The 27886-nt window shown below is 39.4% G+C and overlaps 1 protein-coding gene across 3 annotated transcripts; it reads left to right on the top strand.

Moving 5' to 3' along the window:
* The first annotated feature begins 177 nt into the window (after nt 1–177).
* LOC109110535 (rabphilin-3A-like) lies at nt 178–27718 on the top strand. Of its 3 annotated transcripts, none has more exons than XM_042765601.1 (17): nt 178–335; nt 15394–15531; nt 17339–17468; nt 17853–17936; nt 19659–19827; nt 19987–20025; nt 20113–20307; nt 22038–22190; nt 22394–22473; nt 22594–22668; nt 23173–23282; nt 23539–23665; nt 24879–24935; nt 25173–25324; nt 25494–25575; nt 25756–25852; nt 26850–27718. In XM_042765601.1, exons 2-17 carry the CDS (start codon nt 15407–15409, stop codon nt 26981–26983), a joined length of 1809 nt encoding a protein of 602 aa, XP_042621535.1. In that variant the 5' UTR covers nt 178–335; nt 15394–15406; the 3' UTR covers nt 26984–27718. The 3 variants fall into 3 exon arrangements, 2 of the variants coding, with proteins under 2 accessions (XP_042621535.1, XP_042621534.1); XM_042765600.1 differs by having other exon boundaries at nt 20110–20307; XR_006161019.1 differs by lacking the exon at nt 26850–27718 and having other exon boundaries at nt 20110–20307; nt 25173–25328.
* Nucleotides 27719–27886: the final 168 nt, after the last annotated feature.

Below are 27886 nucleotides of genomic sequence, written 5' to 3'. Positions count from 1 at the left end.
ATGTGTGTGTATAAATAACAGCAATAATGCATAATGAGTTATGATATACAGACCTACAGAAAGAAATGCAGGGCAGAAGGGGTGGATATAAAAAAAAAAATTGTTGACACCACCACCATCTATCATCATCATCATCTTCTTCTTCAGGTATGTGTGGTTTAAATGAATTGTGCAGTTTCTTTCTCATTGGATGGCGGCACGGCTCGGTCAGACAGGAGGGGGTGGGGGTTTGGCTTTTCTTCTCCCTAAAGACAGTATTAAAGCATCATTCCTGCATCACTGTGGAGGAGACAGAGAGACGCACGTCTTCATCTGCTGAGTGCAGGAGGAGAGCGGTGAGTGGCTTCACATCACTGACAGCTCGCATCAACTCTCATAATGCAGCTCAGATATTCAGATACAGAACGATCATTCGTTGCATTTCAAGCATTTAGGTGAATGCATTGGGTCAGGAGGAGCTTTATGATTGTTATGCATGTTTGTAAAAGCTGTTTAGACTGGTTGTGGATCAGCTCTATTATTAGACATATGCTTCGCAAAAAGAAAGCAACACAGATGGCAGAGACATTCATGCATGTTGTGCAATTAATGTGGCGTGATTAAAATTGATTTTGAGTTAGTGGCACTCTTCTTTGGTGGAGTTTGGTCTGCTGGCTTGACTTTAAATGCACAGACGTTTTGATAAATTTCACATCAAGGTCAATGGGTTTTAGTTGCATGGATTCAAATCTGCTTAGCTTTGAATGAGACAGCTCATTAAATAGTTGTGAACAGCGCTGAGGGCTTTTGAACAACATCCTCAAAAGGCTGCTGATGAGTGTGCATTATGTAATGGGAAGTTGAGTTTTTTTTTTTATGTATCTCTGGGCCGTGCTTTTGTGTGCCAGTCGGGGATCTGACGGCATTCAGAGGCAATAAACGTTGCTTGACAGACGCATCAACAAGTTTTTGATGTTAAAAATAACCCTTTTTCTTTTGCACTTCAGAGCTTTGCAACATTTTAGAGTCCTTGATTATAGAAAAGCAGAGTAAGTCTCTGGAAATGTGCGTTGTTTTGGCTCGGGGCGCCACTGAAGAATAGGTCACGATTGGGGCCCATCCAGGTTTCTTGTATATAGTCATAGTCTAAACTCTGGCATTCTTTCAGCTCAGATCTTTCTCTAATTCCTCAACGCCTGACTGGCTGTGTGTGCGATTAGTAGCTTTCTTTGCTCTCAGCTATCAGATCAGCTTCTACTTCCTCAAGACGGGATGCTAAAAAATTATATGTACTCTACGGTTAAACTGATCACTAGTAATAAATATTAACTCTGTAAATCCTGACATATGTAACAATAGTCCAAACAAATCATTTTATTTTAAATGGAACCGTTTATTGGAAATTTAGACGAAAATTCTTGCATGTTTTTTGTTGAGCATCATTTTATACATCAGGGATTAATGGCTCTTAATAGTTTGATATAGTGAAACATCTCAGTTTTATTCAGAGGTCCAGACTGAGCAGATATATCCAATTTGGTGCAGATGCTGATATTTTTATGGACAAAAAGTAAGATGTAATTCTGACAGATTATAATGTAAATCAATGAGATCTTTAAAACTGCATAGCAGATACTTACATAAAATGATATAAACTTCTTTCACTTTATATCTTCAATGATATGTCTTAGTAAGATGATATTTAAATGATCAAAATATATAATGCAATGATGATTGAGAGATGAACAAATAAACGCTGCTCAAAAGTCTAATGATCATACTATTTGAGACTCACATTAAAACATGATTTTCTTAAAAAAAGTAAGATAATCAAGTAAACCTATGCTGCTTTAGTCCAGTAAGTGTTCGTCTTGAAAAATTTACTAACAATATCAAAGTTATTCTTACATTTACTTTATAAAAAGCAGTAAAGATTTCAAAGCAAAAAGACTTGTGAAGCACGAGCTGAAAGTGGACGTTTGTACAATTATACTAAAAGACCTTTTACTTGCTACAAATGCAAGTTTTGATCATTTAGAGGCTTTAGAAATGTGCAAATCAAATATGATACAGTAGTTTACAGGGTGAATAATACCCATGTTTGGTGGAAAAGAAATTAGCTTTTGCAGTAATAATGATGCATCATCATGTCTGGCATCTAGCTCTTGTTTTGTCTCAGTGGTCAGATGAAGCCTTTGGTAAATCCTCTCTGGACGCCGCCTTCACCATATAAGAGACGTGGTGGGCTATTGCATTGATGAAATAGTGAAGAAACAGCTGTGTGCTTTCCTACTGCAGACAAATGGCCATCACATACCCAGGCATTAATTGTAGGCATAAAAACATGAAATGGCATTTTCAGTGTTTTCCTTCCATAATGTGACAAATAAGATATTCATCCAGGAATAAATTCACGGCAAGATTTGGATTTACCAATCAGGAACTGATTAGACTGTGGTTTCTGGTGACGTCAGTCAAAGCAGAGCAAGTTTTGACATTTTGAGGAAAACATAGGATTGGATTGGATATAGTTTTAATACAAATTAATAAACTTAATGTGTTGCATATTTGTCAGTCATACATAAATGAAACAGGTACAAAAACAGGCAATATTTCTGCACTCAAAAAAACATGGCATGGTTTATTAACTATTTGCATCGATTTTATTTTATTTAAATAATAAAATCATATTCATTTGGGAAACAATTTGATTAATTCAGATAGAAAGTATGAACATGGTTAAAATATAGCTAACTGTGAAACAAGCTATTTTCAACTACTTAAAAATGTATGAAATTAAAACAATTTATTTATTCATTGATGATAAATTTATAAACCTGATTATTATATATTTAAAATATTTTTTATTAGTACTATTACAGAAAACTGACCTGGTTCTTTTATGTATTAGTTACAAATAAGCATCATATTAGGTTTATTAGTTTATGTTAAAACTGTGTAATTCAAAAGGATGGAATTTTTATAATATTTTTGCAATTCAAATACATAAATCTCAAATGTAGGCTTAAATATTTTCAGTACAACACTACATCCTTCACAATAAGACCAGAAACATGTATTAAGAAGGTAAAAAGGGTCCTTTTTGATTTCTCTTGACATTAACATTAACATTCTCCTTTTCCTCTCTAATCAGAACTGCAAAGGGCCCGAAACCGAGCCTTGAGGTACACTGCTCGCTTTTCTGAGGGCTGCATGGAAAATATCTCCCCTGTAGAATTCACTGGGTGTTCAAAGGCATGTAAAAATAAGGGTAACCCTATTTGACAGTCCACACTCAGCTACCCATGGATTTAACACTGTTCTGCATCTGTTAACTCAAAGGGAGACTCATCAAAATGGTGGTAAAGGGATAAACTTGTTGGGGTTCTCAGTAAGCCGGTAAGCAGCTTCTTACCAGTGAAGCTCTTGACGTCTAGAGTAGGTGGATGATCTTGTGTGTGCTGATGGTGATGTTGTGTTAGTGTGCATTCTGTGACAAGAGAAACTGCTGTGTGTTTGTTACAGGAATACATTAAGTAGGTCAGATACAGTGTATCAAGGCTTCTTAAAATTTTATGCATGCAGTTTCAGTGACAGCATCACGGTGGTGACGTATCAGAAATGTCCCATGCAACCACCATCCTTCTTGTCTTGCTGCAGAGCATGCATTAAATGCTTTTATAAATCAAGGATTAACCCTGTAAAATCTGACACATTAAATAATAATTGGAGGAATCCAATTATTTGAAATAGAACAGTTTATTTAAATGTTAAGTATTCAAAAAAAAACTAAAAAGGAGGGAAAAACACCTCAGTTTTATTCAGAGGCCCAAACTGAGCAAAAATTTGCTATTTGGTGCAGCTGTTGATATTTAGATTACCATAAAGACAGATAAAATTCCGTTATCTTGTAATATAAATCCATGAGATCTTAATAACAATATAGCAGATATTTACGTAACATAATATAAATATCAGTGGTCACTCTTTGTCCCCCAATAATGTCTTAGTAAGAAGATACTTAAAAGCTTAGTTTTATGATCAAAAGATGTAATGCAATGCTGACTGAGAGATGAACAAATAAACATTCCTCAAAAGCTTGATGATCAAATTTGATACTCAAATTTGAAGATGGTTGAAAAAAAAGATGTATGGATAATCATATAAACCAAACTTGCTTCAGTCCAGTAAGTGTTCATCTTGAAATATTACTGACAAGATAAAGTTATTCTCATGTTTACTTTATGTTTTTTTTTATTTTTAAGTTTATTTTTTTAGAAGAGGCTTTTATATGAAGCTATAGAAGCAATCAGATCAACAAGAAAACAACAACAATATACAAGTGATGACATGTCTCAGTTGGTCTAGTACAGAAATGTAGCCCAAATATGAATAGACAGAAAAGGTAAGTGCTAGTCTTAGTTGGTTAAGTGCCAGCGCGAAAAAGATGAGGTCTTAGATGTTTTTTGGAAAATGTAAAGACTCAGCTGTTCGAGTTGAATCGGGGAGGTATTCACCAGCTGGGAGCAGTCCAGGAAAAAGTCTGTGAGAGTGATTTTGAACCTCTTTTGGGAAACCACAAGATACTTGCAGAGCGCAAACTTCTGGAGGGCGCATAAGATTGAACTAGTGAGTTTAGGTATGTTGGTGCCATGTGAATTTGATGCGAGCGGCTATAGCCAGTGTAAACCTGATGAGAGAGGGAGAGGAGTAACATGAACTGTTTTTGCTCATTGAAACAACCCTCGAGCATTCTGGATCAGTTGCAGAGGCTTGATAGTACATGCAGGAAGGCCATGAGAGCATTACTTAGTCCAGTCTGGAGAGAACAAGAGCCTGGACAAGAAGTTGGGTGGCTTGCTCTGACAGGAAGGGTCTAATGTTGTATAATGTTGTATAAGGCAAATCTGCAGGCGGCACCGTGTCTTTGTAGCAATATGGGCTGTGAAGCTTAACTGATGATCCATCACAACTCCTAGGTTTTTTCTGGCTATCCTGGAAGGAGTTATGGTTTGACGAACCCAGCTGTACAGAGAAGTTGTGAGAAAACGATGGGTTACAGCAGTTCAGTCTTAGTAGAGGTTGAGCTGAAGGTGAGGCCATTTCCAGCTAGAAATGTCACTCAGACAGGCTTAACTACCGCGGCCCATCCCGGTTGGAATGCAGTTGAGTGTCATCAGCGTAGCAGTGATAGGAGTGATGAAAGCAAAGATAGCAGTGACATGTTTACTTTATAAAAATAAGATTTCACAGCAAAAAGACACGAGCTGAATGCGGATGTTTTCACAATTATACTGAAAGGCCTTTTACCATCTAAAAATATGAGCTATCTATCATTTATCAGGCTACATAAGTTTTGTTCAGCAGCGTTTTGATTATGTTAGAGGCCTTAGAAATTTACATATCAAATATGATACAGTAGGCTTTATAGGGTTAAGTGGCGTGTATGCAGGTTTGTATGATGTACATTGAGATACTCCTAAACAATCATATCACCTCTGTTTTTTGGCTTCGTTAGAATCCATTTTTCCAGGTCACTGTGCCTTTTGCAGTGGACATGCACACAGACACACAGTTGCACATGTGCTGTAAAACCCCCTAGAGGAGCACATTGTATTGTGAAGCTAAAATGCCTTGGTTCCTTTTTACTTCACATCAATTTGTGGAGCGTTTCCATGGGCTAGTGATGCTTCTCCCGCTCAGCAGCTGCTGATGAATTCCAAGTGACATGGGTTTTTTCTCTTGGCTGTGTGGCGAGACAAACCTGGCATCGCTGTATTCCGGAGCCGCTTGCTGAGCGCGCCTTTGCTTTCCTGTTATCAAAGCTTCTTAACACCTGATTTATTGGATATGTTAGCAGAACAGTCAAATTTTTTGGACATTTTATTGAAAGCAAAGATGAAAATGAGAAATGATTAGGAGAAGAAGGTGGAAAGTCAAACTGGATTTGGATCCTCATCTCCAATATGAGAAACACGGCTTAATGCATCTGGAGCTTAATGCCAAGTGTGCACAGCAAGAAAGAAGCATGCCAGCTTGTGATGTTTTAAAAAGAGCAGTTATTTTAATATCTTTGATATACTATTTTAGTTTTTTCATATTTTATATAAGATTGTTTATTTTCTCTTTTCATTTTCAGTTTTATTAATTTTGTTGCGTTTCTGTCATTTGTATTTATTTATTTAGCTGTTTTAGTACTTCAGTTTAAAGCAAATGCCTTGGGAACACTGTATGTAAACACTGTAAAATTGAATGATAATTGTGATATAGCTTAGTATGATTATCAAATCTTCTGATACTTTACACATTATTATTTATTGTATTATATAATTGTTATTTTTTTGGTTACTTTTTTTGTAATTTGCAATAATGTAATTTATAACAGTAATATATTTATCTTTATTTTTTATTTAGAGTTAAAACATACTTATACTAATAATATTTAATTCAGTTACAGTACAGACCAAAAGTTTGGAAACATTACTATTTTTAAGTAGTTTCTTCTGCTCATCAAGCCTGCATTTATTTGATCAAAAATACAGATTTTTTTTTTTAATATTGTGATATATTATTACAATTTAAAATAATTGTTTTTAAAATTATTATACTTTAAATTATCATTTATTTCTGTGATGCAAAGCTGAATTTTTTTTTTTTGATTTTAAAATATAAATTGATTGTTTATTTATAATTCTTTTTTGTTTGTTGATTATTTATCAAAGTTGGAAACTGTTCTGCTGCTTAATATTTTTTCAGAACATGTGATACTTTTCTAGGATTGATGAATAAAAAGTAAAAAAAAAAATAAGTAAAAAAGCTATGTTTTTAAAATATAAATATTTTGTAATAACAATATACACTACTGGTCAGTAATTTGGGGTCAGTAATTTTTTTTCTTTCTTTTTTTTTTAATAAAATCAATACTTTTATTCAGCAAGGATGTGTTAAATTGATAAAAAGTGATAGTTAAGAAAATATATTATTAGAATATATATTATTAGATTTTTTTTTTTATTTTGAATAAATGCAGTTCTTTTTAACCTTTTATTCATCAAATATATTAGACAGCAGAACTGTTTTCCAACACTCATAATAAATCAGAATATTAGAATGATTTCTAAATGATCATGTGATAGACTGGATGTTACATGTGACACCGAAGGGTGGAGTAATGATGCTGAAAATTCAGACTTTGTATCACAGGAATAAATTATTTTTTAAAGTATATTCAAATAGAAAACTATTATTTTAAGTTGTAATAATATTTCACAATATTACTGTTTTTTCTGTATTTTTGATCAAATAAATGCAGGCTTGATGAGCAGAAGAGACTTCTTTCAAAAACATTAAAAATAGTAATGTTTCCAAACTTTTGGTCTGTACTGTATATAATAATTTATTATTATTCAACATTAAAGAAATGAACATGCAAATGCGTTATTCAATGATTGAAATATTAACTTAAAATCTCAGGGTGCACATGGAAATATTACAGATCATTTTAATGATTTCGGCTGACTTAAAAGTTCAGGAAACCCTATTTTACAGGAACACTAAATTTGTTCAGAAACAATAAATAAGTTTGGAGCAACATGAGGGAGAGGAAATAAGTTTGAACAGGACCAGGGTTGCCAAATATACACACAACGTATTCAAATTACAAAAAGATGCAAACAACAGCACTTTACACGATTAAGCATCTAAGCAACCCATGTGTAAAACTTATTTTAGTCCACTAATTTATCTTTGATATGATAATACCGACATGTTTGTGTAAAGACCGAGCTTTAATGAGTTTACACCAGCACATCTCTCTGTTTACCACCCACTCGACAAATAACAGCCCCAATTAGTCCCAGCATCCTGTTATCCCAAATCTCATTAACCTGCATTCTGCTTGAAGTGAGATTACCTACCTTGATGTATTTGAATACAGTATTCTGGAAGGTTGTGAACAAATGGAGCAGGGGTGGAGGAGAGCAGGTGTTTTTGCTTGGGGCGGCTGGTGGTTGGGGGTCTATAAGCCCCAAGGTGTGGTGGTTGGGGGTCTAGGAGGAGGCAAATGCAGGCAATCAGAGAACGTTTATTGATAATAGAGTCCAGTATGTAGGCAATGGTGAGAGAAGGTCTACGGTGGCGTGAGAAGTGCTGATGGTGAAGTCGTTGGTGAGAATGTGAAGGCGGTCGATGGATGAAACCAGGAACAGACCGGAACACTCACATGAAGACGACAACACGAACACAATCCAGAACACGAACACGGGAGACGGTAATCCAACTAGGAAGCTGAGACATGAATGAGGATCTGACAACAGACAGAGAGATGAGTGAGTTTATGTAGCTGAGTGGAGATTAGGATCAGCTGGAGCGAGACAATCAACCACACAGGTGACAACAATCAACCAAACGAGCACATGGAGACTACGTGAGTACAAAAACAAACACAAAAACAGGACACGGAGGAACCAATGGATTTCCTACCGTGACAGTACCCCCTCCCCTAGGACGTCACCTGACGTTCCCAGCCTGCTTTACCTGTAGATTGTAATCATCAATAAGGCGGTGATCCAGTATGTCCCGAGCAGGAACCCACCTTCTCTCCTCCGGACCGTAACCCTTCCCAATCCACCAAGTACTGAAATCCGCGTCCCCCTCCGTCTAGAGTCCAGAATACGATTAACCAAATATGTGGTTTCCCCATTAACGATACGAGGCGGGGGGGGGAACCGGGGCAGGCGGGTTAAGACGGGGAAAAAATCACCGGTTTAATTTTGGACACATGGAACACGGGATGAACCTCCTGTACGCCCGGAGGAAGGCTAAGACGCACTGTTACCGGATTAATGATTTTGGTAACAGAAAACGGCCAATAAATTTGGGAGCAAGCTTATTCGAAACGGAACGCAATCTGAATATTCTGGGTTGAAAGCCCACACTCTTTGACCGACGACGTAACGGGGAGGCTTCGACCGGTGGCGATCGGCCTTAGCCTTGGTGCGCGTGCGACCTAGCCTGGAGCAGAGCTCTGCGAGCTCTGGTCCAGGTGCGGTGACACCTTTGGACTAGTGCGTGTGCGGAGGGGACCGAAACCTCGGATTCCGTACTGACAAAATTAGGTGGTTGGTACCCTAAACTACACTTAATGGAGACCACATGCCCGTAGATGACACTGGCAAAGAATTGTGTGCGTACTCCACAATTGAGAGTTGCTGACACCAGGACGAAGGATATGGAAGCCAAACATCGCAAAACCCTTTCGACATCCTGATTGGCTCGCTCGGTTTGACCATTGCTCTGGGGATGGAACCCAGAAGAAAGACTAAACAGTCGCTCCTAACAATTTACAAAATTCTCGCCAAAATTTGGACACAAATTGGGCGACCCCTGTCAGAAACCACGTCTGTCGGAAGGCCATGTATACGGAAGACGTGGTCAATGACAGCTACCACTGTTTCCTTGGATGATGGTAATTTGGGCAAGGGAATACAATGAGTCGCCTTCGAGAACCGGTCCACTACGGTTAAAATACCGTATTGCCTTAGAGGGCGGGAGGGCGGTAATGAAATCTAGCGAAATGTGGGACCAGGGTCTCGAAGGGACAGGACAGCGGTAAGAGTAAACCCATCTGGAGTCGATTGGAAGTCTTACCAATAGCGCAAACTGAACAAGCCAAGATGAAGTCGTGGACGTCACGAGCCATCCCAGGCCACCAAAAAATCGTTGCTTGACTAGAAACCTAGTTCTACTAACCCTGGGTGACAAGCAACACTGGAACAATGACCCCACTGGAAGAACGTCTGACCGTAACCCCTCCGGCACAAACAATCGGTTCGGTGGGCAACGAGCCGGGGGCGTTACCCCTTCTAAGGCAGTCAACACCTTCGATTCGACCTCCCATCTGAGCGCGGAGATATGATGGTCCCCGGTTAAGGTAAAATGGGCTCGGGAGTAGCAGTACGATCGGAATGCTCAAAAAGACGGGATAAAGCATCGGGTTTGATGTTTTTGGAACCCGGCCGGTAAGAAAGTGTAAAATCGAAATGACTGAAAAACAATGCCCACCGAGCCTGCTGGAGTTAAGTCTTTTGGCGGTTTCTAATGTATTCGAGATTCTTATGGTCCGTCCATACAATGAAAGGTACACCCGACCCTTCAAGCCAGTGACGCCATTCTTCCCAGTGCAAGTTTGACTGCCAACAACTCTCGATTGCCAATGTCATAATTACCTTCCGCAGGAGATAAACGGTGAGAATAATACGCGCAAGGATGCACCTTTCCCGTCTGAGGATGCGCGTTGGGACAACACTGCTCCTACCCCCACACCTCTGACGCATCGACCTCCACTAATGAATTGACGTGAGCGATCCGGGGTGACGAGGAATGGGAGCTGAAACAAAGCAGCTTTTCAGTTTGGCAAACGCCGCCTCGGTCTGCGTTTGACCACCTGAATGTCAAACTGGGGGAGGTCAAGGCGGTCAGAGGAGCGGCTAGTTGGCTGAAATTGCGAATGAAAGTGAAACGCCGGTAAAAATTGGCGAACCCCAGAAATCTCTGCAGGGCCTTGCGAGACTCTGGGGATGGCCAGTTTACCACAGCCTTAACCTTCTCAGGATCCATGCGAACACCCTCAGTCGAAATGATGTGTCCTAGAAAAGAAACAGAATGTGCATGAAAAACGCATTTTCTCCGCCTTGACAAACAATCCATTCTCTAGCAAACCGCAGACCCCCCGCCAAGAAACGCACTCGTCGTACGTGTGCACGTGTTCCTGGAGAGACGAAGACAAAAAAAATCAATATGTCATCCAGGTAAACATATATGAACAGATCGACATGTCTCGCAACACGTCATTAACGAGTGCTTGGAAGACTGCCGGCGAGTTCGTAGCCCGAAGGCATCACGCAGTACTCAAAATGGCCTCTAGGGGTGTTAAAGGCGGTCTTCCACTCATCCCCCTCCCTGATGCGGACCAAATGATAAGCATTACGTAAGTCCAATTTAGTGAAAACGGACGCTCCCTGCAACCCTCTCAAAAGCTGAAGACATTAGCGGCAAAGGATAGGTATTCTTTACCGTTATGTTGTTCAGCCCTCGGTAGTCAATGGCAAGGTCGCAAGGATCCGTCCTTCTTTCCCACAAAAAAGAACCCGCCCCCCGCTGGAGAAGAAGAAGGGCGGATGAACCCCGTTGCTAGAGAACTGGATATATATTTCTCCAATGGCCGCCGTCTCTGGAATAGACAAAGAATATAACTTGCCCTTAGGCGGAGAAGTTCCTGGCAATAACTCTATCGCACAGTCATAGGGACGATGAGGAGGAAGAGAATCAGCACGAGACTTACTTAACACCTCCTTCAGGTCGTGGTACTCCGCGGGCACGTTAGCCAAAATCCTGCTTCCGCCCCCTGAAACAACAGACCTCCAGAAACATTAACACCAGCAGACAAAAGACAAGACCATGCCCAATGACACTCCTCGCTCCAGCTAGCCACCACGATCCGAGGCGCCAATCGAATCCTGGGGTTGTGTTTCTGGAGCCAGGTGTGACCGAGAACAATGGGAGATTGAGGTGAGTCCGTGATGTAAAATGAAATCTCCTCCGTATGGTTGCCAGATGTGATGAGAGAAACAGGTAAAGTGGTCTGTGTGATGACTGGCAGTCTGTGTCCGTTGAGTGCAAAAGGTGCAATGGGGTGTTTGAGGGAGGTTGAGAGGAATGTTGAGTCTAGTAGCAAACTTAAAGTCCATGAAACTACCCTCGGCCCAGAATCCAACAAAGCGTGATGATCGAGTGCGTGGGTGGACCACCGTAGACTCACCGGAAGGAGTGTCGATGTAGATGAGGTCTTCCTGGCAGAGATCCCACCCGATAGTAAAGCCTCCGTCTTACTATCGGGCTTGGTCTTTTACCGGACAGCGCTGGATGTGATGTTCTTGGCTGCCGCAGTATAAACACAGTCCCAGGGATCTCCGCCTGATCCTCTCCTCCCGGGAGAGCCGAGCTCGCCCCACCTGCATGGGTTCGAGATCTCCCGGTGGGCTGACCGCAACCTCTGAGCGCTGACGCTGAGCCTCCGGTCTGGTCGCGAGAACTGTTCTCCCCCTCCGTCTGGCGGCTTGGTCGAGTCGGTTGTCTACTCTGATGGTGAGGTCGATCAGGCCATTGAGAGAAGTGGGGAGCTCGACGGCGCGGATCTCCTGTTGGATGCGGTCAGCCAACCCATGCAGGAAGTGATCCCACTGCGCCTCTTCGTTCCACTTACACTCCGCCGCCAGGGTGCGGAACTCAATGGAATAGTCGGATACAGACCTGTCTTCCTGACGTAGGTCCGTGAGAAGTCTAGCCGCCTCCCTCCCGGGGACGGAGCGGTCGAAGACCCGTCTCATCTCCCCTCCGAAAGGGCGTGGAACGAGGCACAGCAGCTGTCTTGGTTCTCCCACACCGCCGTCCCCCAGAGGGCAGCCCTCCCCGTCAGTAGTGACAAGACGAATGCCACCTTCTTTTCCTCGGTGTTAAACGTGCGGGGCTGCAGGGCGAAGTGCAGAGAACAATGAGACAGAAATTATCGACAAAACTTTGGCTCACCCGCATATTTCTCAGGGATGGGGAGGCGTGGTTCGGGACTGGGAAATCCCCCGGAGACGATCGGCGGTGTGGGTGGCGTGGGAGGCGCAGCGGGTGGCGGTTGTTGTTGTTGTTGAGCCTGGAGAGCGAGCTCGGACACCTTCGTCGCCATTGCTTGGAAAGCTCGACCCATCTCATCTATCGCCTTGTCTTGGCGATCCATACGACCAACGGCTCTCTGCAGAAACTCCTCCAGATGAGATGGGGAGCGATCGCCTGCTGCTTCCATGATGGTCAGATCCTACTGTGATGGCTCGTAAAAGAGGAGGAGGCAAATGCAGGCAATCAGAAGAAGTTTATTGATAATAGAGTCCAGTATGTAGGCAAGTGGTGAGAGAAGGTCTACGGTGGCGTGAGAAGTGCTGATGGTGAAGTCGGTGGTGAATGTGAAGGCGGTCGATGGATGAAACCAGGAACAGACCGGAACACTCACACGAAGACGACAACACGAACACAATCCAGAACAACTAGGAAGCTGAGACATGAATGAGGATCTGACAACAGACAGAGAGATGAGTGAGTTTATGTAGCTGAGTGGAGATGAGGATCAGCTGGAGCGAGACAATCAACACACAGGTGACAACAATCAACCAAACGAGCACATGGAGACTACGTGAGTACAAAAACAAACACAAAACATGACACGGAGGAACCAATGGATTTCCTACCGTGACACAAGGTGTATATAAATTACAGCACAAGAGCTCACTAGAGTGTATTATAGGTAATAATATCAGCCGTGCTGGAACAGCTGAGGTTATAGATTGTGGATGTGTGCAGGGTTGTTGGCAACCTTAGGAAGGTGTAGAAAAGAAGCAGTGTTTGCCAAATCCAGGCGTGCTGACATCGCTGATCAAACCGACTCGGTATCATGTGCCAAATGCCTCATCTGGTTCCAGAGCGCAATGATGTGGCTTTAGGTTTTAATGTGTGAAATCACTTTGCTAATGAAGCTCTGTTGGCTTGTAGTGATGCCATGGAAGAACCTTTTTTGGTTCCCTAAGCAACCTTTCAGTGAACAGTTCTTAAACGAACCATTTTTTTTTAGTGTGAAGAACATTATATTGATCTAAAGAACCCTTTTCCACCATGAAGAACCTATTGTGGAATGAAAAGATAACATGGATGTTAAATGTTCTTTATCCAACCATTGATTCCAATAAGAACCTTTATTTTTAAGAGTGTAGGTGCTTCAGATCAGTGATTTCTGGGTTCTTTAAAGCACCAAAATATAGATGTTTTACTAAATATTCTCATGCAGCATCAAGCTGTTTATTTTTTAAAGACTGTTTAGTTTCATGTAAGAAGATTTAGTGTATTTGTATAAAACTCACCCAAATATTTCCGCAGCTGTGCTAGCTTTTTATGCAAATTTCTGGATTTCATGGCTCAGTAATATTGAAGTCGCTTTAGCTATTAATACAATAATGCAGTCAATGTCCTTAATTTCCCAGCATAGAAAATGACATTTAGGGCACATTGATGCACTGCCCCCAACAGCTGTCCCTAACAGAAAGACATGCACCGGCTCTTGATCTATTGTAGTCTGTGACAAAGAGTTTTGGCGGGTCTTAAATCACCCTTCCACAAATTAGAGCTTTAAAAAAAATTTAAATCAGAGCTGAAGGTCTTAAATTCCTCAAGTCATGTCCTTAAATGATGCATGCATTGCAAAAAATCTGAATATCTGAATATATAACCAAAAAATATCTTCCTTTGCATTTTTGTCTTGTTTTCCAATACAATCATCTAAACATCCTTAAATCAAGATACATTTATGATTTCTTACCAAATTAACTGTTTATGCTTAAAATGAACAAATATCCATCAATAGGGTGTGAAAACCTTTTTTTCCATTTGAAAAGGTAATTTTCCTGACACCACCGGCAGCTATTTGTTCTTGTTTTAATCATAAACTCACTTCATTTTGATAAATTTCTTCTATTTATTGCTAAAATTGTATTTACTCCGACTTTAAAATGCTTAAATTTACCTTCAAAACCTGCAGAAACCCTGTGGTTTACCTGTAGAGCCAAATGTCTCCCTTTATTGTTCCATAAATGGGCATCTCTGTCTGCATTGAATGTTATTTGTATGTAGCTTACTTTGAAGTTGCAAGCATTTACATTAAAGTGCAAGGCTGATGTTTTGTCAGCGTCAGCATTTCTGTTTAAATCCAAGCAGGGTTTTCATTTTTGATGCACATTTCAGTGGAGCCTTTGAAGATCCAGCAGGCCGTTGGTGACGTTTGTTCATATGTGCTTTCTATGGAAGCAGCTGATGAGATGAATAGTGACAGTGCTGGTGAGACTCTCCCTCTGTTTCCCCTTTACTCGGTCTCTATGTCCTCCTCCTCTTCTTTTCAGCCCCAGATGGCAATCAGTCATGTCCTCTGTCACCTCGACATTTTCAATCAGCGGTTCGAGCATCTCTGTGGGGACAGAATAGAATTTGCCCAACACACCGGAAAGAGCAGTGCATCGACTCATTAATGATATGACATGCTCTAATGTCAAAAGGCACCGAGCAGATTTCACTTTCGCTGGAGATAAAGAGCAAAACAGCTGTTGTAATTGCTCTACCTTTGAAAACTATTTCCTGACCGATGCGTCTCCGTATGCGCAGCACGGTGTTGCTCTAAAATCCCCTCTGTTGGTTGATTGTGATTGGGTAATCATACGGACAGATTGGACCGCTGGGAGCTTTTGGTCATATATTAAAGCATTCTGTGCTGCAGATTTGTTTGGGTGCACGCTGGGTGTAATTGACTATTGTGCTTGTGTGCTTTAGGACGGGCTGCGAGATGTACGGCAGGCAGATGGAGTCTGCCGCTGGAATCGAGGAGCTGACGGATGAGGAGAAGGAAATTATCAACAGTGTGCTGGCGAGAGCCAAGATGATGGAAGCCATGGAGCAAGAGAGGATTGGGTGAGACGTTGACTTGAAGTCGTGTTGTTGTTCTGCTCAATCACCTCTATTTCTGTTGTGCTGTATACGATACAGATTGTTTCAATGCTGATTCACAGGAAAAAAATAACAGAATCAATGATGCAAACGTCTTCAAATATAAGCCCAATTCAAATTCTGCTGTAAAGTAGCTCTAAAGAGACATTTTTTTAGTTCAGGTCAGTTCATTGTTGATTCAGTTCAGTTCAATAACAGTGTCAATGTTGCAAAACCCATCCATTATGAAGCAAATTCAGTTAAGCTAAAAAGCAGCTCTACGGAGATCTCAGTGTGAACATTTCTCATCAGATTCTTCTCAGTTCTAAATATCTATCCTCATATTCATTTTGTAGCTTTATTCTCCTACTGTATGTCAATGATTGACTCATTTGTGTCTGTTTTTATTTGTCCCAAGAAATATTAGGAATATCAACTGAGACAACCTTGATATTTTAGGTAAAGTAAATCATAATGGAGAACTCCATTAGGTCTCTTCAGATAAAAAAGAGCAATGTTTATGCAATGAAATATTTCCCAGTAGGAAAGAAAAATCACAAATGAGATGTCTTTATTGTGTCAACTGTCTGTTGAAGATATCAGTAAGATTAAATGGAGACTTTGCTGACTTTCCTCTTTCTTAGCGTTTGTTTTACACTATCCATGATGTTTTATTAAGTTCTCTGCCTCAATAATTGTCTAAGTTGTGTCCATTTGTATTTCTCATAAGGCACTTTAGGGGAAACATCTGAGACAAAGTTGATACTTTTGGTAAAGAAAATCATAATAGAGCACTCCATTAAGTTTCTGTTAATGTCTGTGCAATGAAAAATTCCTCTGTCCAAGAAAAACTGTCTGTTTCAAAGAGTAATACAATCAAACAGAGACCCAGTGTCTGAAGCCTGAAGCTTCACGCTTGTTTGGTTTTGTTTTATATTGTCCACATGATTTATTTTAGCTCCCTACTCCTATTATATGTGTCATTTGTATCCATTTTTATTCCTAATATGGCATGACACCTGGAACAAAGCTGATATCAAAAGTTGTACTTTGAAAGACAGTTAATATTCAGTAATATTATCGACTTAATGCACTGACACTATTGGATGAGAACAGAATTTGAGCTGAATAATAACACCAACTTTACAGTGATTCAACATTGAACTAAATTGAGTTGAATAATGACACTATTGTCTTCTATAGAGCTGCTTTACAACTTGACTTCATTTCACAGCTGCTGAATTTTATAACATTAGCACTATTAGTTCCCTGTTTATTAATGTGAAGCTGCCTTGAAGCAATCCGTGCTGTATAAATAAATGACTTGATTTGAAACTTGTGAAAAGTTTCACTTTTCCCGAACACCCTTGTCTTCCACTGGTTGACCGAACAGGTTTCTCATGGAAATGTATTATCACTCAGTAGCTCTTGTAGCAAAAGCAATACTGACCAACACCTGAGACCCCAGTGACGGAGACAAAATCATCGGTTCACAGTTTCCTCTCATTCCGCAGAGCAGTTCAGCCCGGGCACATCTGTCCAAGTGATTGAGAAGCAGAGTGTGCTTAAGTTTTTTTACAAGCCAAGATTCAGCCGAGGAATGTACTGCAAGAAATTAATAGTGCTAACTAGACAAGAACTGCCTTTCCTTCTCATTCCCTCTCTCTCTTTCTCAGCACTTTGCTTGCGAAACGTCTTAACTCGCAGTTCCTTACATCAGTACATTACAATAACCACTTGGAGGAGGGCCGGAAGTGTGCTGATGTTATACTTGGTCGTTTTTCGTCCCCAGACGTCTGGTAAATCACCTGGACAGCATGAAGCAGACGGCCTGCGGTGATGGCTACTCACGTTGTTTACTCTGCGGACAACAGTTCGGCCTGGCGGGCGTCAGCGCGGTTGTGTGCGCCGAGTGTAAAAAGGTAGACATGTATTCGCAAAGCCTTTGACCTCATGCAATTATCTAATGCATGCCGAGCCCTTCTTCCCTTAACGATTGTCCAGAAATAACCCAGCAGAAATGAATGAGCGACATGCACTTATCTTTATTATGCCCTGCCTATTACTGAGTCACGTGCAGATTTGAGAGGGATTCCAATCAGTCTGCATGATCGAAAATAATGACACGGTCACAGTGCATATATGTCTGTCTTCTGCGATGCATGACCCAAAGATTAATAAACTGTTTAATGACCCCAGAGGGGATGTTTAGTGTGTGGCTGTTTTTAGTGATGGAACTTAATGCCATCTGAGTGCGTTTACACCTGCGCAGCCTCCTGAGGCCTGTCTGTGTTTCACCCCCACAGAACATGTGCACTAAGTGTGGCGTTCAAAGCGTCAGTCATTCCAGTCCAATATGGCTGTGCAAAATCTGCAGTGAGCACAAAGAGGTGAGATGCATGGAGGCATAATTGTGTTTGAGCTATAATAGTTCAGACAAAACCTAAAATTGTCATAATTTTGCTGTTCTTTCCACACTAATGGAGAATTTTCCAGCTCATCCTGTTCAGACAATGACAGTTCATTGCGACCATGACTTTCAAGCTCCAAAAAGCACCATAAAAGCATCATTGAAGAAGTCCATGCGACAAGCGCTAAAATCCAAGTCTTCTGAAGTCATATGATGGCTTTGTATGAGAAACAGATTTAAGTCATTTATTTGTGGAGCTCTTAAATCTTAAATTGCTTTCAGACGTGTTGTATCAAGTTTGATGAAGTTGATGCAGTGTTATTTTAGATATTATTGACATACTATTATTGTTTTTGGTCATATTTTGAATTCGATTTTATTTTTAAATATTCTTTTGCCAATTTATTTTTAGTTAATTTTAGTGATTTTGTAATTTTTATTAGTTATTTTTTTTAATTATGCCTATATAGAATTTATTAAATTTTATTTAGTTATTTTAGTACTTAAACAAAAAAATGAGAAATGTTGACAACTTTTTTTTATATCATAATATCAAAAAAAAAAAAAAAAAAAAAAAAAAAAAAAATATATATATATATATTTTTTTTTGGTATTATGATATTTTAGATTTTGTTTTATTTAACCATATTAACCCTGGAATGTTGTAATTAAAAATGGTGCACTGATTTGAATATGCAAAATCAGAAGAGCACTAGTACTGTTATCTAGTGCTTTTTATCACTGTGATCACTTTAAACTGCAATTTAATGGAAATAAGTTGCATAAATATTGAAGAAAAAAAAAAATGGCAGCATGTTGATTTGAAACAACATGAGAGACATTTGCTGTTTGGGTGAATTATTCATTAAATTTGCTAAGGATGTAACTGTACTGTGAATCCTTCATGTTTAAACATCTGTTTTGCAGAGGGTTTTTATTAAAAAAAGAGTGTGCTTTAAAAAAAGAGTTTATGCATCTCTGCACTTACCTGGCATTGATCAGATCCTTCGTTTTGACGGCTGAGCAGGCGTTGCGATGCTTTTGCAGTGATGTGCATGTCTGATTGAACAAATCCATTTCTACAGCATTATTAAATCAACTCCTAAATGCTCTATAAATAATATTTAAATTAATCCAGTCGCTGACATTTTATATCATAACACCAGGGCAGAACTGAGTTCCTGCATTTTTATATTCCAGCCATTCCAGCTCCCAGCTGATGCTTACAGTATGTGGATGGTGATGGGTTGAGATGAGTTCACAGGTGCTATAAAAGAAAACAGTAACATGTAATGCAGCATTGTTTTGCAGTTACCTGTGTAGCATAGCAATCCATCCTATTTTTCAGAGTCTATGAATTCTAGACAATAGTGTTATATATGTTTTATCTCCTGAGATTTAATTGGGTTTGAAATTGCTTAGCTTTTTTGTAACTTTAAAGCGTATCAAATTACTTGGAGCTTGGAAAGTGGAACAGCACAGATCTGCGAAATGGCTGATTCTTAAACAAAATTTACATTTCCGTCTTTGGCTGTAGTCTGTTTGAGGCCAAAATTAGTTTAGCAGACTCTTACAGTTCACTCACAGATGCAAGAGTTTGCTAAACTGAGCACAAATGTATGTTATTAGTGGTGAATTAGAATAAATCGGTGCGCTAAAACTACATCAAAGTTGCCAAATGATCATTTATTCTTTCCCAAAGATGCTGAAGCGGTCTGGTGCCTGGTTTTTCAAAGGTTTACCACAACAGAGTTTACCCGCTCCTTTACCGATCTCTAATAATAGAGAGCTCAGAACCTCCAGCGCTCCAACTTCTACAAATACATCAACCGATCGAGAGACTTCAGTATCGTCACGGCCAAAAAACGGAGGTAAGCTCTACAGTTTCAGTATTGCTTTGCATTGGAATGATTCTTAATTACAAATTCTCAGTACCATGCAGTTTTTAATGTATTCGCACTAGGCATGGGTAAATTATCGTAATGTTTTCATAATTCACGGATCAAAAAAACTGCTATATTTCCATTCAGAGAGCATGCAGGTCACCGGCAGAGAGCAGCAGATATCTGGTAAGTGTCCTGCATTTCAGTAACACTAGGAGGAAATGAGGCTTACCATTGCAGTATCATTTTCCCGTTTTCTCCCGTGCTCAGCAGAAACGATGCCCCCTAAACAGGACGAATATTATGTCATATCCCAAAGAGCCCTAGAAGAAGACAGAGGTAGACAGTATATGACCAGGAGCACAGTTCAGTCCAGACAAACTTACTCACCTGTGGTGAAGAGAGAAGAACCGGCAATGAGCTCCAAACCTCCAGCGTCGACCCTTTCCATGACTCCCATACAAAAAGGTGGGAGAACTCATGTAATATTCACATGGCATAGGCAGAAATGATTCAGGAATGGGGATATTATAAAAGTGTATGTGTCCTTTGATTGCACTGCAGTTCAGGGGCCTTGTTAATAAAACACATACAGTACGTTCAGATTTGATCCTAAATTTCATGGATTTCATTGTGTGTCAGAATTCAGGAGCAAATAGCTAATTACTGACACCACTTTTGGTTACGACACACCAGGGTTATTATCATTAAATAAAACCAAAAGAAAAAAAAAAAACACATTTCCATTACTTAAAATAATTGGGATAGTTCATTAAAAAAATGAAAATTCTGATTAAAAAAAAAAAAAATACCATGGAAGTCAATGGCTACTATCAACTGATGGTTACCAGCATTCTATAAAATATATATTATATATAATATATGTTGTGTTCAGCGGAAGATGGAAACTCAAACAGGTTTGGAATAAGTGTAGGGTGAGTAAATAATGACAACATTTTAATTTTTGGGCAAACTCTCCCTTTAAAGGGATACTCCATCCCAAAATGAAAATTTTGTCATTAATCACTTACCCCCATGTCGTTCCAAACCCGCTTTGTTCATCTTAGATATTTTGGATGAAAACAGGAAGGCTTGAGACTGTCCCATAGACTGCCAAATAAATAACAGTGTCAAGGTCCAGGAAAGTATGAAAACAGCGTCAGAATAGTCCATCTGCCATCACTGATTCAACCGTAACGTTATGAAGCAACGAGAATACTTTTTGTACATTTTTTGTCATTATTTTTGTTTTCTTCATGTACAAAAATATTCTCATCGCTTCATAACATTACGGTTGAATCAGTGATGGCAGATGGACTATTCTGACGCTGTTTTCATACTTTCCTGGACCTTGACACTGTTATTACTTTTGGCAGTCTATGGGACAGTCTCAAGCCTTCCTGTTTTCATCCAAAATATCTAAGATGAACAAAGCGGGTTTGGAACGACATGGGGGTAAGTGATTAATGACAAAATTTTCATTTTGGGATGGAGTAACCCTTTAATATTATGTTATATGCAAATAAGCAACTGCTTAGTGATAATAATTATAATAATTATATTACTTTCTAAAATATGATTTCCTGGAAAAAACAAGATTTATAAAATTATACACTACCACAGCTCTGTCTATTAAAATGTGAAGATGAATAGACAATCATAATATGCATTTATATTGCTATATATGCAAATGAACAACTGCTTTGCGATATGTCACTGAAATGAACTCATTAGGTGGAGCTGATGTTCTTGTTCACTTAACGTTTAAATTTAAGATGGACTGGGATTTATAAAGGAACTTCTTTTGTGCATATTTCAAAAAGTGACGTGCGTTCACATTTGGGATCATTCTGTGGACGTCTTCATAAATGAGGCCCCTGGGCTGGTAACCAAAATGTTGTAGGTTTGAATCCCGCAAGCTTTTGATTCGTCACCATTGTGCCCTTGATCAAGACGCTTAACCTCAGATTGCTCCAGTGGGACTGGACCTATAATAAGTGCACTGCAGATTGCTTCGGTTAATAGCGTCAGCTAAATGGCTTCTTACAGTTGGTTGATGCATCTGGATGTGTTATCTATCTGGATGTGATTACTGTGTTTCCTTACTTGATTGTTTTTAGTATTACACTGTTGCAATTGCACATTTGGCTTCCCCACAATCTGCACAATAAGAGCACGTCACTTGGTATGAATTCTAGATCCTATGAGTCGATCGGAGGCCAGGGCACCACCTGCTATGCAGAACGTCACACGTTTGCCAGCTGCCAACAGCGTTCCCGCTTCACGCCAGCCACCACCCCCCACCGCAGAGGATGAAGAGGACGCCAACAGCTATGACTCTGACGATGCCAGTAAGATGCTAATTTGCACTGACATATGGACATGTTTGTACCCCACGGGAACCACACAGAACAAAATGGTTTACCGTGCAAGTCTTGCATCACAGATTGCATAAAATCAGCAGATGTGTGCTTGAGACGACGCTGAAGTGAGACTGTTGTTCTTTGGTGTCTGCTTTTTTCATGCCTTTGACATGATTTTGTCCACTTTCCAGCCACTCTAGGCATGTTGGAGTTCAGTCTGCTCTACGAGGAGGAGAAAAATGAACTGCACTGCAATATAATCAAAGCAAAGGTATTGTCTTTCTTCCCTAGAACATTGATGCAATTTGTTTTTGCACTGGAAAAACCTTTCTGAAGGATCATGTCTCTATGTGTTTAACTACTAACCATGTAATTATTCCATCTTTGGTGGGGTCTCAAGCCCATGGACTCCAATGGTCTGGCTGATCCTTATGTGAAACTGCACTTGCTTCCAGGAGCCAGTAAGGTAGTGGTCTATGGAAGAGGTTATGTACTGGAGATGCAAAATAATTCAACAGAAAAAAATAAATAAAAATGAAGCATATAAAAATCTTCTCAACTGGATTCAAAAAATACCTTGTGCACATGTGCAGTGCTCTACTTTACATTTTATGCACATGCCTATGTTTATTTTTAGTCTTACTGCTCAGTGGAGCTAAAACGCTCTTCTGACATGGTTTAGGTATAAACAATTATACTCAAGTTAGCTCTGGCGACATTATTGCAATGGCTTTTGCCATTTTTATTCGGAATGCATGTAATGCGCAAGTAATGCACATGTAAACGAATATTTGAATCGGATTGTAAAGTTAAGCATTCATATATACAGTACTTTCAGAATCTAAAATTGAGATTGGAGTCTTTCCAACTGAGGAAAATTAGTGCATGTAAACATAACTGCAACATGAAGCTGTAGAAATTGTAAACCCACAGAATGTGATGGATACATGATATTTTGCTGATCTCTTAGTCTAACAAGCTAAGAACAAAGACGATTCGTACCACGTTGAACCCTGTGTGGAACGAGACTCTTGTTTATCATGGCATCACTAATGAAGACATGCAGAAAAAGACTCTCAGGTAAAACCAGCTTTACTGTATTTAATGCACTGAAGCTTTCAGAGGTAAATGAGCAGACAGCATAATGCTAATTGTTTACAGTTCTCCTTCCTCAGTTATTTGCATGATGGAATGAGCTGACTGTTGCATTTTCTTCCATTGCATTTACAACAAGCCTCACAGATGTGTTTGGTTAGAATAGTTTGCAGTGGACTTAATTAAAGCCGTGACATTTCCCAGAGTGGAAAGGGTCAGCATCCGCATTGTTCCCTGGCAGGCTTTCGGTCAGTGATGAGGACAAGTTCGGCCATAATGAGTTTATCGGAGAGACGCGGGTGGTCTTGAAAAAACTGAAGCTGAACCAGAAGAAGACCTACAATGTGTGTCTTGAGAGAGTGATTCCGGTAAGCTGAAGGGGACAGTAAAACCTTTTGTAATTCCTACACGTTGTCGTTTGGACTAAGCAGGTTTGTTAAAAAATGTTTAAAAATTATTTTAAATAATTGTTTTAGTCTTATCAGAGGGAGAAAATGTAGTATAATAACCCTAATAATCCTGACCAAATATTTCACGTGATCTTGGAAATTTGTGCCATTGACATTTTTACAAAACAATGTGCAGTTTAATGTTTTAAGCTAATGCAGGATCTGTTTCTTCATCTGAACAGATTTTGAGGAGTTTTGCATTGCATCACTTGCTCACCAATGGATGCTCTGCATTGAATGGGTGCCGTCAGAATGAGAGTCCAAACAGCTGATAAAAACATCACAGTAATCCACAGCACTCCAGTCCAGCAGTTAACAGCTTGTGAAGTGAAAATCTGTGTGTCTGTAAGAAACAAATCCATCAAGATGTTTTTAACTTCAAATCACTGAGAAGTCCATAATCTATAATATTGGTTTCTTCAGTGAAAAGTCGTCTTGTCAGAATCAGGAGAGAAATATGCATAGCTCAAGCACTGTTTAGCAAAAGCGAAAACCAAGTTGCAATACAGTTCTAAACAAATACGTCGGTGGATTTTGATGCTAGAGGACAAAAGGGGATGGACTTTTTCCCTGGAGGAAGACTCGTATTTTTTATGGACTTTTATTTTGGCCAAAAGCAACATTTTAAAGTTAAAAATGCTTTAATAATGAATTTGTTTCTTACAAACATGCAGCTTCTCACTTCACGTTAATTGATGGACTGGAGTGGTGTGGATTACTTGTGATGTTTTTATCAGCTGTTTGGACTCTCGTTCTGACGGCACCCATTCACTGCAGAGCATCCACTGGTGAGTTATGTCAAAGAGAATTATTAAATGTGCATACTAATATTTAAAATTGGCTAATTTTGAAATGTATGTTACCTCTATTTCAAAATAGTTAAGAAAAAATGATTGGGAACATGGGAATTTATCAAGCACTTTTTTTTAAATTATTATTTTTAGGTTAGGTACTAATTGTGAATTTATGTTGAATAGGGTACATTTATGCATGGCAAACCATTTGGCATGATTACCATTTCTTGTCAAATATGCAGTATTGTTTCATGGGGACATAAATTCCAAACTGTAGAAATGACCCAGTTTGACTTTGCATTGTATTGAACTGACTGTGTTTATCACCTGGTACACAGGTGAGATGTACTGCTGGCGCAGGTGCATCTCGTGGCATGGCGCTCTATGAGGAGGAGGTAACTGCATCATACATTGTGTGAATTAAATATGAAAATAAATACTTACAACACTGTGTTTCCAAGAGAGCATTATCATTATCGTCTTTTGAGATTCTAGTTGGTAACTATCACCATTGTACACCTGTGTGCATAATAAGTCATCTTGTTAAATGGTTCAGCTAAATGACTGACCTGTTAATTAGTGTCCACAAGAAGATATATGGGTTTGCTCATCTTTTGTGTGGCTTTTTGTAGTTGAAGGACGACGAAGAGGGAGAGGAGAGGGGACGTATCCTGATTTCTCTCACCTACAACAGCCAGCAGAGTCATCTGATTGTGGGTGTAGTTCGATGTGCTCATCTGGCAGCAATGGACTCGAATGGCTATTCGGACCCCTTTGTAAAGATGCAAGTATACAACAATCTAATAAAAAGCTCCAAAAAGCATTTCTTAAAGTGTCATTAAAATGTTCTCTGTAAGAAGAATCATTTGCTTGGTGGAATTGTTTTGTGACAGTCATTACGCTCATTTAACACGCTGTGTTTTGTGTCTCTGAATGTTCATGCTGTTTTTCAGTCACTTGAAGCCTGACATGGGAAAGAAAGCAAAGTATAAAACTCAGATCAAGAAGAAGACACTTAACCCTGAGTTTAATGAGGTACTCCTTCTTTCTGTCTGTGGCGCTATAACCTGCAGTGAACATCTTGACACACTCGACACTGACGTGACACCACGACAGTGCTTTAATACACTATGACACTATAATGAAAGGATGTTTTTTTTTTTGGTATACATCTTATGAAATAGACCTGTCATGGTTTTTTTTTTGTGATTTCAGGAGTTCAGCTATGAAGTCAAGCTTGCTGAACTGGCAAAGAAGACTTTGGACATCTCTGTCTGGGATTATGACATGGGAAAATCTAATGATTTCATAGGTGAGAAATATATATATTTATATATATATATTTGTGATGTGTATAAAGCCAAAGACCCAACATCATACTATATTGGCCAACATGAAAAAAAGTGTCCATTTAAGTGTCCATTTAAAGGAATAGTTAAGTTAAGTCTCCAGTTAAGTGTCCATTTAAAGGAATAGTTCACCCAAAAATGAAAATTTGCTCAAATTTGCTCACCTTCAGGCCATCCAACATGTAGATGTGTTTTTTTTAATCTTCATCAGAAAAGATTTGGAGAAATGTATCATCACATCACTTGTTGGTGCATGTATGCTGTGTATTTAATGTGTGGTGTTAGAATGTGTGTCCAAACAGCTGATAAAAACATCACAATAATCCACACCACTCCAGTCCATCAGTTAATGTCTTGTGAAGTGCAAAGCTGCATGTTTGTAAGAAACAAATCCATCATTAAGATGTTTTTAACTTCAACTGTGTGCTTTTGGCCAAAATATGAGTCCTCTATCCAGTCATCTGGTCTGAATCAGGAGAGAAATCTGCACAGATCAAGCACCGTTTACAAGCCAAAACAGTCCAAAACAAATAGTTGGTGGATTTTGATTTCAGAGGACAACAAGGGATGGATTTTTCACTGGAGGAAGTGTTATTATGGATTCTGGACTCGTATTTTGGCCAGAAGCTTTGGTTTAAAGCTAAAACGCCTTAATGATAGATTTGTTTCTTACAAACATGCAGCTTTTCATTTCACATGATGTTAACTGATGGACTGGAGTGGTGTGGATTATTGTAATGTTTTTATCAGCTGTTTTGACTCTCATTTTGATGGCACCCATTCACTGCAGAGATTCCATTGCTGAGACAGTGATATAATGCTACATTTCTCCAAATCTGTTCTGATGAAGATAGAAACTCATCTACATCTTGGATGGCCTGAGGGTGAGTACATTTTCAGCAACTTCTCATTTTTAGGTGAACTTTTCCTTTAAGCTTTTCATGTGTCCCTTCTGCACAGGTGGCTGCCAGCTTGGTATCACCGCTAAGGGCGAATGTCTGAAGCACTGGTATGAATGTCTGAAGAACAAGGACAAGAAGATTGAACGCTGGCATGTTCTGTTGAATCAAAACAACATTGAGGCTGATGACTGAGGTGTCGTATCTCCACAGATGACAGTATATGGTTCCATCTTCCAAACGAAGTAATCTCGCTTCCAAGCTCGAACCGCTGACAATGTTTACTTTTCATTCAGAAAAAAGCCTTTGTCTTTGCTTCTCCTGAAACTCTGTGATGAGCTATAGTAGTCCAACTGAGAAAAAACCCAGTTACTTTTTGTTCGTTTTTTTGGTGGGAAAAAGACAGTGTGTGATATTTTTTTTCACTCAGTAAATGCCTTAAAGAACAAAACCTCATGAATACAGATGTGACGCAAATATGTTAGTCATGAAACCCCACAACCAAATCCATTCAAGGACACTAAGAAAAAATGGACTAGTTCTTTAAGTAAAATAGCATGTGAAATGCTATTGTAAACACTATTGTTTGGCATTAGAAATATACGCTGTCCTTGCATATGTCTTTTATTGATTTATGTTTATGTTTCAATCAGTATGTCACAGTTGAGAAAGACTGTGTAAAACAAATTGTGACTATACAGTTTAGAAAAGTATTAGAGCTGTATCCAGTAAATGACAGGTTATACAAGTTCAATATTTCATATGGAAATGTCCTGTTGTTATGTGCATGGAATGCATGGATGTGTTCCCTAATTATATGTTATTATCATTGTGTTGATTGAATTTATTTCTGTAACATGTTTACATTTATGAAAATGGTGTTGTTAACTCACAGTACCCAATAAAGTGTTCTCAGCTATTGCCTATGAATCAGTGACGTGAACTAATTAATCTTTCTACAGCCTTCTGGAAACTGGAACAAAGGTCATCAGGTGAACTCGAAGTCTTTGGTATGAGGTGTCATGCGAAGCCTGGGTTTTTGGTGTTGTGTCTGATGTTAGTATACTATCTTTCAAGGTCATGTTCTTTAAAATCATT

The sequence above is a fragment of the Cyprinus carpio genome, chromosome A10 (assembly GCF_018340385.1).
Source record: "Cyprinus carpio isolate SPL01 chromosome A10, ASM1834038v1, whole genome shotgun sequence".
Lineage (NCBI taxonomy): Eukaryota > Metazoa > Chordata > Actinopteri > Cypriniformes > Cyprinidae > Cyprinus > Cyprinus carpio.
The sequence above is the reverse complement of the archived record's forward strand: the minus strand, read 5'-3'. Positions and strand labels throughout refer to the sequence as shown.

Excerpts from the sequence above, each read along its gene's own strand:
- LOC109110535 (XM_042765600.1), top strand. The coding sequence starts at position 15,407 with ATGTACGGCAGGCAGATGGAGTCTGCCGCTGGAATCGAGGAGCTGACG. Across the intron at positions 19,828-19,986 it reads GTCACGGCCAAAAAACGGAG|AGAGCATGCAGGTCACCGGC; the intron begins GTAAGCTCTACA and ends ATTTCCATTCAG. Across the intron at positions 20,308-22,037 it reads CATGACTCCCATACAAAAAG|ATCCTATGAGTCGATCGGAG; the intron begins GTGGGAGAACTC and ends TATGAATTCTAG.